The sequence below is a fragment of the Pongo pygmaeus genome, chromosome 9 (assembly GCF_028885625.2).
Source record: "Pongo pygmaeus isolate AG05252 chromosome 9, NHGRI_mPonPyg2-v2.0_pri, whole genome shotgun sequence".
Taxonomy (NCBI): Eukaryota; Metazoa; Chordata; class Mammalia; order Primates; family Hominidae; genus Pongo; species Pongo pygmaeus.
Window position 1 is genome coordinate 125,142,830 of NC_072382.2, and position 14,023 is coordinate 125,156,852.

At 41.5% G+C, this 14,023-nt stretch overlaps 1 protein-coding gene across 10 annotated transcripts in view; it reads left to right on the forward strand.

Moving 5' to 3' along the window:
• The window catches only part of GRAMD1B (GRAM domain containing 1B), a 267,819-nt gene that overhangs the window by 13,791 nt on the left and 240,005 nt on the right, over positions 1-14,023 (forward strand). Inside the window, exon 1 of one of the 10 annotated variants that reach the window (XM_054437558.2) lies at positions 11,330-11,347. The exons of 7 other annotated variants lie outside the window; for them this stretch is intronic. In XM_054437558.2, the coding sequence (XP_054293533.2) occupies positions 11,345-11,347 (3 nt within the window). In that variant the 5' untranslated portion in view covers positions 11,330-11,344. Of the gene's footprint in view, positions 1-11,329; positions 11,348-14,023 lie in introns of those variants that run through there. 2 more of the 10 variants (XM_054437561.2, XM_054437559.2) reach the window with 2 other exon arrangements.

Below are 14,023 nucleotides of genomic sequence, written 5' to 3' on the forward strand. Positions count from 1 at the left end.
GCCTGTTTATTTGTTTGCTTTGATTACAGAGCACTGAAACAAGGTTTTAAAATATCCTTTCTTTGTCAACCCGTTATCCTGCCTTACAGGTGGTTCTGATTTCTTCCACTGTTATTACAGTAGGAGACTAAATGTAATTACCCAGCTCTTCAATTTAGACGTCAAACACAATTACACAGAAAACAATCTGTTAGAGTGTCCTAATGATTCAGTTGTTACTTGGTTTTATGATGAATTCTAGATAAGAAATACTAAAAATTAGGATCTCAGTTGCCCTTTATGGCTTAACCTTTATATGTTCCTGGCCATTTACGAACCTAGATTCATCTCATTTAAACTTCTACAGATGAAGAAAAAGAGACCAAGAAAATGGAAATCACTCATCCAGGTTCAGAAAACTGTCTGGGAGTAGGTTTGGGACTAGCACCCCCATCTCCTGATACAGAATTTAATGCTCTGCAGCTCTCTGGGGAGGAGCCCCACCCTCTAGTTGCTGGAGAAGGGGACTCTGAGGTGGTGTGGAATGGTGCTCTCATTTAGGGGACAGCTTGTGGGGCAACATGTAAAGTATTCTGATTCTCCATTGGCCTTACGAGCAGATTATCTTGTAAAGTTTTTCATCAGTACCCACCAAATCTTTCTCCTCCTTCCCTCATTTTCTGGTGGGTGTGTGTTTAAGGTAAAATAATTCGAGCAGGTAACTTTTGTTTTACCACCACACATTTTAATATCATATGCATATGAATAGCAAAAATTAATCTCCTGATTATTTATAATATGTCACTCTCTGTTAACAGGCAGAGATTTGTGTTAATAATTGAGAGCTCTCTGGCTGGGTGAAGTGGCTCGTGCCTGTAATCCCAGCACTTTGGAAGGCTGAGTTGGGTGGATCACTTGAGGCCAGGAGATCAAGACCAACCTGGCCAACATGGCGAAAACCATCTCTACCAAAAATACAAAAATTAGCCAGGTGTGGTGGCAGATGCCTGTAATCCCAGCTTCTCAGGAGGCTGAGGCATGAGAATCGCTTAAGCCCAGGAGGCAGAGGTTGCGGTGAGCCGAGATCGCGCCACTGCAATCCAGCCTGGGCCACGGCGTGAGACTCTGTCTCAAAAAATATATATAAATAAATAAAATAATGATAATAATAATTGAGAGCTTTTTTTTTTTCTAAAATTTCACTGGTCTTTTATACAACAAAGAGGCTAGAACTGTGTCGAGCAGCAGTAAGGTTTACCTGGTCTTACAGCTGGAATGCGCGGGGGTGTAGATGAGATTTAGATAGCACGGGCACTGGTTTCTCTGATGGCCAGTCATCTGTTACCTGGCTTCTGATCTGCCAAGGTATGGCACAGACTCTATGTGATCTGCCCAGGAGAGGAGACTGAATCAGTGCTATTACAACTCTGGCGTTCCCTTTCAGAAAAGGTAGAAGTTCTCCCAAGTCACTGCTCAGGGCCTTGTCAGTCAGTTTGGTAGAGTCAATGTTTATTGATGCAGAAACAGAGACCAAGGAAATGTCCCTAACTCTGGGATTTTTGTTACTTTGCAGAAAAGGCCTAGTGGAAGAGGATAAAACATTCTTTGAAAGAAGGAAATCTCCAAGGTGTATGTCTTACATACTTAGGTGGGAGAAGGTTATTTGACTATGAACAAGAAATTGAATGGGAACCAGTTAAATTGCTGTAAGAAAATGAAGGGAGTCCTCTAAGAAAGTGTCACGCCTCTGCCTCCCTAGAATAGGAGTTAATAAATTATTCTGTGAAACCCTTAACAAAATCAGACAGGCTTCCTTTGCTAGAGCTTGAGATCCCTGAGTTTAGCTATACAGCCTGTGTGGTCATTTTGGAGAATTGTTTTCTATTTGCTAATTATTTGGCTCTCCAATTTTGCTTTCCCCAGGGAGAATCCCATCTGGATAAACTATCAGTTAACAGCCATGTAGTCATCCATGTTAATAGCTTTACTGAGTAGCTACTCAGACATGCTAGCCGTGTAGAGAAATGTGAGATGTGGTAGGTGTTTCAATATATTAATGGTACCTACGGTTTGATTATTTTCCTGGTCTGTTCAAATGCTATTAACTGCTTCCAAAATGTTATAAGTGATGTGTTTGTAATGTGGATTGTTTCTCTGTTATCTATATTAGTGTTTCTGTCTGTTCTTAAATCACTCATCAAATACTTTTGTGTTGTGTCTGTTTCACTCTCCCCGGCCCCAGTCAGGCTGAGCCTAGTACTACGAGGTAGGCCATTTTGCTGTTGAGTCTTGAAGACAAAGAATGGTAATGCAAAATAAACATTACTACTTATAGCCCCCTTCCTCTCTCATAATAAACCACTGTCTCTGTTGAACTTTTAACTGCAACCACAGTCCAGAGTTTCAAGGAGCCATCTCTCAAACATGGGTATCATTAAGGTCCAGAGATTTCTGACCACAGACTTACTAACTTTGGAATAAAAGCCTGAGAGCAGCCTAACTCACATCTAATGCAGGAAGGACAAGTTGAAAACAGCCTTGGCATCCTTGAGATCACTGACCCTACAGACATTATAGCCTTCGAGTTTTATTTTGATAACAGCCTCCTAGTGTACTTGTCTGCTATTTGGTTAAATTATTGCAAAGCAATAGACAGCGACCCTCTGCTTTTATTTCTAGCTCACTTCAGGGTAGGGCTAATGAGCTTTCACTCCGGGCTGAGTGCTTGGGTCATGCGATGACAGATGTAGGAGAAGCAATCCTAGGAATGAGCTATATTAAAACATAATCTAAGGCTCTGGTGCTGCATTGCCATGAGGCAGGGGCAGGGTGGCGTCTGTCTTCCCCAATGTCACAAAAAGCAAAGTAGTCACAGAGTTTCAACCAAGCATGTTCATTTGACCTTGGCATTGATCCAGGTCTGATCTATTAATATATCGGAAGTAACGTGATCTTTACCATCCTTATCATCATCGTCATTAACAATCTTTTACTTATTTATTTTTTTAGTAACAATCTTTTATTGAAACTTTTACTATGTGCCAAACACTTTGCTAAGGATAGCATCTTCATGATCTTACTTAACTGACAACACTAATGAGTCAGTATGATTAATTTCCCAACTTTAGAGAGGTGGAAACTGAGGTTAGGGAGACTAAAAGACTTCCTTAAGGTTATTTTTACTGGTGTGCAGACCTGGGGTTCAAATCTAGGTCTGATTTCAGAGCCTGAGCTTTTAACACAACTATGTTATATTAAACAAATAGATCAACCAGCGTGGTGGCTCACACCTGTTAATCCCAGCTACTCAGGAGGCTGAGGCAGAAGGATCCCTTGAGGCCAGGAGTTTGAGACCGGCCTGGGCAACATAGCAACATCTGGTTTCTATTAAAAAAAAAAAAAAAAAAAAAAGAGAGAGAGAGACAAGCAAGCAAAGAAATCAGAAACTATTTATCTGGCATCTCCTATTTGTAAGATGCTATATTAGATTTATGGGGTTGGGGTACAAAAAAGCATAAGTTACTTTCCATCCCCAAATAGCTTTAAGTGTTATTGGCCAAGAAGTCATTTAAAAGATAACTAACAATGTACTAGATGCCAAGTATGTGGAACATAGTAAATATTATATGAATAAAGAGGAAGTTTGGAGAAGATGAGAGTCACACTGGGCCTTGAACAGTGGGCAAGGTTTATATAGATGGAAAATAAATAAGAAACACATTTCACACCAGGGAGGTGATGTGAACAAATCCTAAGGATGAGGAAGTACAAGGCATGTCATGTTGTTGAAGAATGATGGGAATGATGGGAATGGGGTAGATGAAGAGTCAGTTATCCAGGAAAGAAGTTTTCGTGTACTCATCTATTTGGCCCTCATATTTACTGAGTGCCTGCTATCTAAAGTTGTTTCTGGGGGAAGAACGAGAGAGAAAGGTGAAAAGGTAGATTTTTTTTTTTTTTCATGGTTGTCTGGCTGGCCTGCCTCATGCAAACATGTTGGGAATTGGCATTTGGTCAGCAGCCTCTTCTCTTAACTTCACAGTTACACACACTTGCTGGAGTATGTTCTGGCTCTGACCTTTCTTCCCTGGCCAGTATGTCAGAAGGAAAGAGACCAGCTTTGGTATATCAATCTTACTGATTTATTTCTAAACTTGAAAAAAAAATCAAAGCAATATAGCAGTGTTACAAAAATGTTTAAAAGAAATGGGCAATCACCCATAGTACTACCTTCTTAATATAACTAAGGTTTCTAATCTTTTCTAGTTTTTAGGATGGAAATAATGCCTTTTTTACATGCTTCTAATCAGATGGTGTGTGCAATTTTGCATCCTGCTTTATTTACAGTTAGAACTCATGAAAATGTGTTGAGTAAATGAACATTGATGCATAGGGTTTACAGGAACCAGGTGTACTGCCTCTTCCCCATTGTTATTATAAATTGTTTTGAATGTTCTCTATTTTAATGCAGATGGGGTCAGTGAAGCTTTTCAGGCATCCTACTTTTAAGGTACGGCTTTTGAATTCTGATACAGACAATCGGAACTATCTTAGCATGGATTCAAGAGACCTGAGAATTGAAATCCTGATGGGCAGGAGCAAGATAAATATCACTCTAGTTCCGTCTATCCCTAAGGAGTATCAGCTTAAGTGCGAAGACAATCTCTCATTTGTGAACATGGGCATGATTCTTTCTTTCTTTTTTTTTTTTTTGAGACGGAGTCTTGCTCTGTCGCACAGGCTGGAGTGCAGTGGCGCGATCTCGGCTCACTGCAAGCTCCGCCTCCCGAGTTCACGCGATTCTCCTGCCTCAGCCTCCCGAGTAGCTGGGACTACAGGTGCCCGCCACCACTCCCGGCTAATTGTTTGCATTTTTAGTAGAGACAGGGTTTCACCGTGTTAGCCAGGATGGTCTTGATCTCCTGACCTCGTGATCCACCCACCTTGGCCTCCCAAAGTGCTGGGATTACAGGCCTGAGCCACCGTGCCCGGCCCCTTTTTTGCTTTTAATTGCCCAAATCTTGCCCCTTTGCCCGGCATCTGGTCAAGGAACAGGGATGTTCTCAGATAAGGGATGTGGGGCAACTGGGACCACGTCCTTGGAATTTGAATTTTTCCTCCCACGGTGATTGTCTGGGTTGCTGTTCTTGCCCGCTCTGTGATCTGAGTAGTTGCTGTGTTCAGAATTGCCACGGGCTTTTGGAAACCTCAGTAACTGCTAGTTAACTAAAGTAACAGGTGCGAAATTAGTTCTGTGGATCAGTTCTACCAATCTTAAACCCATAAAAAGTACACAGAGTTCCACGTGTATTAATCAGCAGTATCCTTCTCTCTCCCATCCATTTTCGCCTGCTTGAATAATCTCCAAGAACTACTCTAAAAGAACACAAGTATTGACTTTGACAAACAAATTACACCTCCCTTGAAACATTCCTCCGCTCAGCTTCTGAATTCTTCTGACAGTCTAAAAAATAGGTCCAATAAGACAATATTATTGCATTTCCTTTAGATTGATTTATCCTGGGAGCATCTCCTCTTTCTTGTCTGTACACCTGGCACTGAGATGATAGCTGGAATAAAAATGCAAAGATAAATGCTTAAAAACATCAGCAACCAAATTAATTCAGGAATTTATCTCACTCATATGAACTTAATGATCATCCTCATGTTTGATGAGATGTTCTGGGTGGATAAAGCATCAGAGCAAAGAGAGCAAGATGCATGGTGGGTGCAGGAAAAAGGAAAGTTCCCTAGGATGAACAGAGTTGAGCAGTCCCCAGAGTATAACTCAGTAGTAACATCACCAAGGAAGAGAAGGGGTCTGTGATGCACAGGAAACCAGCGCCAGGCCTGGTGAATATCAAAAGCAGCAGATGAGGAGACAAGGAGGCCAGCTGGAAGGGAAAGGGTGGCTCATTGTCCTCCTCTGTTTATCTGTTGCTTGCTTTTATTGAGCACCCAAGATGACAAATCTCCAAACTAGACGTGCTCCCTGACCTCTTCCTGCAAATAACATTCAGAAGAGCTGGAAGATAATATACACTTAGAAGATCCAGTGGCTCTCCATTTGTTATTCTCCCAATAGAAGACCCTGAACTAGGAACTTGAGGAGAAAGATTAGCCATCTAAAGAAAAGACTTGCAAAAGATCTCAAACTCAAATGAAATGGATTGCCTTCCACCACCATGCGCTTCCAGCTGAAAAGTGGTCATGTGTGTGCATGGCAGTGGCTCTGCCACCTTCTATGTGGCTCCTTTGTGTTTTAGACTGAGTATGGAAAGTTGCTCAGCACACTCTGTCCTTTTTTGCCTGTTAGCATAGATATATTTCTGTGTCCACAGGTACAAAGCCAAGGACCTATGCGTTGTAGTGGTCAGAACACTGGACTTGGTAATGGTTATCAAAGCTACTGTTTATTAAACGTTTTCTCTGCACCAGGGAGGTAGTCGAAGGGCTATCTTACTTCTGAAGATGCTGAGGCTTGAAGACATTGATTAACTTGCCAAGATCGTGGAGTTAGTAAGAGGAAGACCTGCATTGGCACCCAGGTTCATCTGACTTCAAAGCTTGCATTTTTTTTATTGCCTATGGCAATCTGTCTCCCAGAAACCAGAACAACTAGTTTAAATCCCCACCTCTGCTACTCCCTAGCTGAATATTTCATCACTCTGGCCCTCAGTCTGTCAAATGGAAGGGTTGTGCTAGGTGTTTGCTAACATTCCTACTAGTTCTCAAGTCCAGTGCACTGTCTAAGCCTTTTATCAAATATATGATTTGCAAAACTTCTCTCCAATTCATCAGGTTGTCTTTTGCTTAGTTTTAAGCAGGACTTTCATGAGTATAATCTTAAGCAGTCTGGAATGTATGGGGAAATGGTAGGAGAAATTCTTTGATTAGTATTTATTGAGCGCCTCCCCAGGGATATAGCAGAGACCAAAACTGTCATGGTTCAGCCTTTGAAAAACCAATGAAGCAGGGAAAATAGCCACTGAATATGTTACAAGGGTTGAGTGTTATGCAGAAAGATTACAGCATATGTAGGCCCTCTGAGGGTAATTCATGTGAATCTGGTTCAGCCAGTTCAGTGAACATCTGCACGTATCCCAGACCAAGCAAGCAACAGTATTTATTTTATTTTCATTAATTTTTAAATTCTTTTTCTGCTTAGAGTCTTCTCATGCACAAGAGCAATAGGATTTAACATCTAAATGTAACAGGTGTGACAGGCCACCTGTGTTCAGTCTTCTCTTGTTATTCTTTTCTTTTTTGAGGCTTCTTACATACCCCAGTTTTGATGGGAGTTGGCAGGGCATGTGGAGTCGTACAGTGTCAGTCTAAAGAGGAACAAGGGAAGATGGAGATAAGGAAGAAGTTAAAGTTAAATCAAGGGTTCAAGTTAGAGGGACGGAATGAGGTAAAAATAATGAGTTATACCTTAGGAATATCTCCCAAATTCTCACTTACTGCAGCAGGAAGTATAGGTTAGAAGGGAGAGAAGAAAAGAACCACAGATTCACAGTCTCTCTGATTTGAACGGGACCCAATAAGACCTGTGGTCCAACCTCATCTAATTATTTAAATTGCATCTGCAACATCCCAGGAAGGCTTTCAGTTTGAATGCTTTCGTTGATGGGTGATGCCTACCTGACAAGGCAGGCCATTGGATTGTAGGGCAAGCTCAGGCTGTGAAGAGAGACACTGCTTTTTGTTGAGATATCTTTAAAAAAAAGACAACTTCTGTCTTCTGGCTTCAATTCTGCCCTTCTGTGTTCTTTCACTTTATGTTTACAAAGTTCGTCTACGTTTTAGCATTTATCATCACTTCATTCCTGTTTATTGCTGAATAATATTTCAGTGTATGGTTAATATCACATTTTATTTATCCAACCATCGGCTCATAGATATTTGGGTTGTTTTTACTTTTCAGCTACTATGAGTAACGCTCCTATGAATATTAGTGCACACATTTTTGTGTGGACATGTTTTCATTTCTCTGGGATATACACCTGGAAATGAAATTACTGGGTCATATAGTAACTGTATGTTAAACACTTTGAGTGACCGCCAGACTATTTTCCAAAGGACTGCACTATTTTACATTCAGTGTAAGTATATTGCATACATATGTGGGTTCTAACTTCTCCATCTCCTCACCAGCACTTGTTATCATCTGTCTTTCACGTTATAACCATCCTACTGGCCATGAAGTGCTATCTATTGTGGTTTTGATTTGTATTTCCCCGATGGCTCATGATGTTGAGTATTTTTAAATGTACTTATTGACCATTTGTATCTATTCTTTTGAGAAATGTTTATTTAGGTCCTTTCCCCAGATTTAAAAAAATTGTTATTTTGTTATTGAATTATAGTTCTTTATATATTCTAGACACAAGTCTCTTATCAAATATATGATTTGCAAAACTTTTCTCCAGTTCATCAGGTTGTCTTTTCATTTATTGATGGTATCCTTTGAAACACGAAACCTTCTAATTTCGATGACGTCCAGTTCACTCACCTTTTATTGCTTGTCCTTTTGGTGTCATAGCTAAGAAACCATTGCCTAATCCAAGGTTACAAAGATTTATGCCAACGCTTCTGAGAGTTTTATAGTTTTAGCTCTTACATTTAGGTCTTTGATCCTCATGGTCTATTTTTAAAAAGCAAGTTGTATGACATTTAAAACTCAGATACTCAGTCCTCATTAAAACTTCATCTGAAATCAAGATTAGAGGAAAAAGAGTTTAGCAGAGTCCCTCCTTGCAAGTGACCCAAAAGGTTGCAGTTTTATAAGACAAAAATAGACTAGACATTTCCAGAGACTTTATTATGACTTTTATTAGGACTTTATTATGACTTTCATTAAGGCTTGAGTTTTGAGGTGTTCAAACCGGCAAACATGGGTGATAGACGGATGGAGAATAGGAGGCTGCTGCCCACCGCCATTTCAACACGGCCAGCAGCTCTGCTCTCTGCCTCCTGTCCTGTGTCCTTCCTCCTTTGGACCTCTTGGCTTGAGATCCTTTCAGATGGTGATTTTTGGTCCCCTTTTGTCCATGTAGTTGCTTACACATGCTAGTGCACCCCCAGAGCCTCATGTCTGCCTGTCCACCCTATCTCCCTCCTCATTCTGGGACTGCAGACAGTTTGTTTTTTTTATGTATCAGGATAATGACCACCTCTTTTTCTTCCCATATGAGCTCCCACTCCCTTCTTCTCTACCTGCCTTCCTTGGAGCTAATTCACACATACCTCAGGGTGCTTCTTATTTTTCATGTTTTTTTCTCTTCCTATAGATAGAACTCATAAGGTTTCCATGGAAACCCCTGATCAGAGGTAGGGGATTCTTGAATAGAGGTGAGATACACAAGCTTTGCTCATTTCTGAGGGGGTCTGGGAGTGTCTCCCTCACTCCTCTGCCAACTCCCTCTCCAACTCTTCCTGGGTCAGCTCTTGGGTCTGTCTCTATAAGATGCTTCAGGAGCCCCCAGAACTTTTTCTTAGGATTGAACAGATGGTGGTGACGATGGCCCTGAGAGTCCGGGCTCTAGGAGGAGGCTGCTGCTGGGTGGGTTGTTTGGCATCTGCAGAAAACCTGAAATCTGGTGTGTTTCCCAGGAAAAGGGAAGTGCTTAATGGCAATCCAATTCTCCCTACTGCGTCATGAGACAAGTCCTGGTTAGGAGAGCTGGGTCCCAAATCACCAGCATTGTCTTCCTCTTATTAGACAGAGATGGAAAGGCCTTCTGGAGGCAAAGGCATGGCTGTGATAATCACCGGAAGGCCTTCCCATCTCTGGTTGAGATTCTTGTACGCCCGGTCTTTATATGAATGGCAGGTCTTAGGCATGCATATAAGCAAATTAACATGCTGGAACTGGAAGGGATTCAGAGTTGAGGTTCTAATATATAGGTTGAAGGTTCCTGGAGGACTGCTGAGTTACAGCAAAGGCTCTAAGAGGCCATGTGTGCGCTGAATGCTGCCTGGGGACCAAATACATCAATGTGGTCACCATCTCTTGGAACTATGCTATTTTTTTAAATGATAAAAATTAACCCCATACTTGAAAAAATTACAAACCACTGATTTGTTGTAGACCTATTACCCTACAAATGAAGTAAACAGGGGCTCAGACAGCAAGAGTGAGGTGGCGACTAGCCTGAAGTCACCCAGCTAGGACCGGAGGCTTGGGGTGGGGTAAGTGTTAGTGGCAGCACCCACTGCTCTGTTTACCCACACTGTGGAAAGTGCTGTACTGGGAAAAGGAGGCCTCCTCTGACCAGCAAGTGCCTACTCCTGCAGCTCAGAGCCTGAGAAAGAAACTACACATTAAAAGTGAAACTGAGGTGGTTTCATCTTCCCAGAATAAATGAATGATATCAGTAGAAAAGCTAGGGGATTTTTCTGGGGATTGGGGGAAAGGGAGTTCAAGGAAGCAGCAGTTCTGAGGATACTGATTTCATTCATTATCTTTTTGAAAAATAAATTAACATTTTAAATTATGTTCCTAATCACAGAGTGTGAATCATAACAGAAGGATTGGGTGGCCTCCCTTTCAAGACCAGAGCTGGGAAGAGCTTTGAACCTGAGCCTAATTGCGGCTTTAGATCTGGTGCACTTCTCTCCACTTCTGCACCTAGGCCAGTCAAATCCAGAACTTGTTTTTTTTTAGGGGATTTCGGAGGAGTTGAGAACACTAAGGTCCATAATTAAGCATCATTGATTTTTAAATTATTTTGGCTCTGAGGTTTAAACTGGCATTGAACCCTCAGGTTCAGCTTAGAACTCTCTTATATTGTGAAAACTGCCTCAATGTTTCCATTCTGAAGACGTTGCAGTTGCTTGATTTGCATATAGGAGTGTGATATTTAAGTGTGTGGGAAAGTGGATGAATGTGGGTGACTATGTTATGCATTTATGAAAAAGCATCCAGGAATATAGGTGATCATGTGGCTTGTCAGGACTTGGCAAGATGCAGATGGCACACTCGGATAGGGTAATGGGGGGAGTTTAAGAAAGGAACTCTCTTTAAAGGTGTGGGTAAAGTTAAGGGATATCAGCAAAGGATAAATGGAGCAAAGGATAAATGAGGCAAGAGAGGTCACCTGACCTGAGCTGTGGCCTTGGGTGCAGAGATGCAGTCAATCCACAGGGAAGTAGCAAGGGAGAAGCTGAGGGACAAGCCCCTGTCCCAATTCTCCTCCTGCCCTCCTGTATCCAGCCAGTGCCTCCCTTGGCAGGACCCAACCAGAAGTCAGAAGGCAAGAGAACTGGTTACACTTCTCAGAAGGGCCAGCCTCCTGGGTCACAGAGCAAGATGGGGGAATCTACTCTACACATGGAGAGTGGATCCAGAGTTGAATGTGTAATGGTAGGTCAGGTAAGATCTTACTGTGAGAACACTCAGGCATTAACTGGGGCTGACCTGGACTTGAACTTAAAGAGTGTTTCCTACTTCAGAGTCTTGCTCTCTCTCTCTCTCTCTCTCTCTCTCATTTCACCTATTCTGCTTCTTTCTCCCTGTGGTAGGGAAGAACCTTGTTTCCAACGTGTGGCATCTTGATTAAATGGAAAGTACATGGGCTATGGAGCTAAATCATATTAGCTTGAAATTTTAGCTCAGCCACTTACTGAATGTGAGCCTTTGGCTAGTTACTAACCTTGCAAGTTCCAGGTTGCTCATCTGTAAAATGTTGGTAATGTTAAACTCCTCGCGAGGTTGATATAAGAATTAAAGACTATGTATCTTTATCTGTGTCAGTATCTTCATCTCCCAGTATAGTGGTTCGTTCACGTTAAGTGTTCAATAAATACTGGCTATTTTTCTCATATCCACCACCTGGGCTGTCGGTCACACCTACTCATTTTCTCTTATACTTTGCTTCATGAATTCCTTCTTCTTTCCTACATCATTAATCTTTTGCTCTCTAGTGGGCCTTTCCTTTTTATTTCTTAAATACACATCACCCTGATGTTAACAAAGAAACCTCTCTCCCAACCTCAATTCTTCTCTAGCTTCTATATTTTGGCTATTGTTCCCTTCATGAATATATATATATATATATATATATATGAATATATATTTCTCTCTATTTGTCCATTAATGCATCTATCCATCCATCTTTATTTTTATTTTTATTTATTCATTTCTTTTGAGAGGGAGTCTTGCTCTGTTGCCCAGGCTGGAGTGCAGTGACGTGATCTCGGCTCACTGCAACCTCCACCTCCTGGGTTTAAGTGATTCTCTTGCCTCAGCCTCCTGAATAGTTGGGATTACAGGCATGCACCACACCCAGCTAATTTTTGTGTTTTTAGTAGAGACAGGGTTTCACTAACTGGCTGGTCTTGAACTCCTGACCTCAAGTGATCCACCTGCCTTGGCCTCCCAAAGTGCTGAGATTACAGGCATGAGCCACTGCGCCTGGCCCATCCATTTATCTTTAAAAATCAGCATACACATATTGCCTTAAGTGTCTTACCACCTTTTGACTTCTCAACCCCCTGCAGATTTGTTTGTTTTCTACATGTGCCAAAAATGATCTCAGCAGTCTCTAATTAATTTCCCAAATGCCAAATCCAATGGCCTATTTCTAGACCTTATCCTGCTTCACAGCATTTGACATTCCCAATTATGTCTTTCTTCTTGAAATACACTTCCTCCTTGGTCTTTGTGCTGCTGTATTTTCTTGGTTCTCAGTGTTCCTGCCCAGGTAACCCCTTTCCCCTAAACCCTCCAGTCACTTATGTTTTCTTTCTTGCACACAAGTGTAGATGTTGCTAGTAATTGGTTATTTATTTGACTGTTTCTTCCTGTTGCCCCTCCTGTAACATTCAGGAGAGCAGGGGTTTTATCTGTTCTGTGTATTGTTTTATTCTCACTACTGAACCGAGTGTCCCAGTGTTTGATATAAAGTGTTAGCAAATACTACCTGAATGAAGAATAGATTTAAAACTTATTCCTCCAAGGTAACTCTCTTAGCCTGCTTCTCAACTATATCCTCCCCACATAGACATTTGTGACCTCTTTCTTTGGACTCTAGATTATGGGTCAGAAAACTTTTTCTTAAAGGACCTGATAGTCAATATCTTTGGCTTGCAGGTCATATGGTCTCCATCAAAACTACTCAACTCTGCCACTGTAAAGCAAAAGAAACTATAAATAATATATCAATTAATAGGTGTGGCTGTGTTTCAATAAAACTTTGTTTACAAAAACACACATCCCACGGGTCATAATTTGCAGAACCCTACTCTAGCTTATGTTTCCAGTAGTTCAGTGAAAACTGTCACATGATTAACTTAATGGCACCTCAAATTCAATTCATCTGACCTGGAATTATTTTCTCTTTCTTCATCCTCCAAAAGCCTCTCCACTTGCTTGTGATACTCAGATCAGTTTATATTATGCCAATTCTTCTGGTACTGTGGGAGAGAAACCTAAGATAGCTTCATCTTTACATTTTACTTCCCCCAATCCAATCAATGACCCCATTCTGACCATTTTGTCTCTGTAGTTTTCCTTACTCAGACCTTGCTGAGCTCAAGCTCTCCTTAACTCTAGCTTGATCACTGCCTCCCCTCCTAATCAATCATCCTCATTGTTCTTGAGCAGATCTGACCATGCCGTTCTCCTCACTCCTCTTAAACCCGTCATTAGTTTCCTGGTGCTTACTGAATACTGTTTAAATTCTTTAACATCGTTTCCAGCCTCCTCACTTCCTTCTTGACTCCTCTTCCTTCATACCTTTGTTCTTTCTTTCCTTTCATCCTGGAATACCTTTCTTGTCCACTGCCCATGAACATATTTATGCTCCAGGTCTCAAGTCAACTGCTACTCACTTGGAGGCCCTCCCCAGCCCCACAAGCCTGGAGAGTCACCAATCCCACTGCACTCCCCTTCTGCCTTGTAGTGTGGTTGGGGTTGGTTGGTTCTTTATACCACTCTTCTCCCCCTTAGTATTGCAAAGCTTCTTGAGGGCAGGGACCATGGCATATCCATCCTCATAGATTGTTGTTTGTGGAACTGAATTACAACTTTAACCCAAGA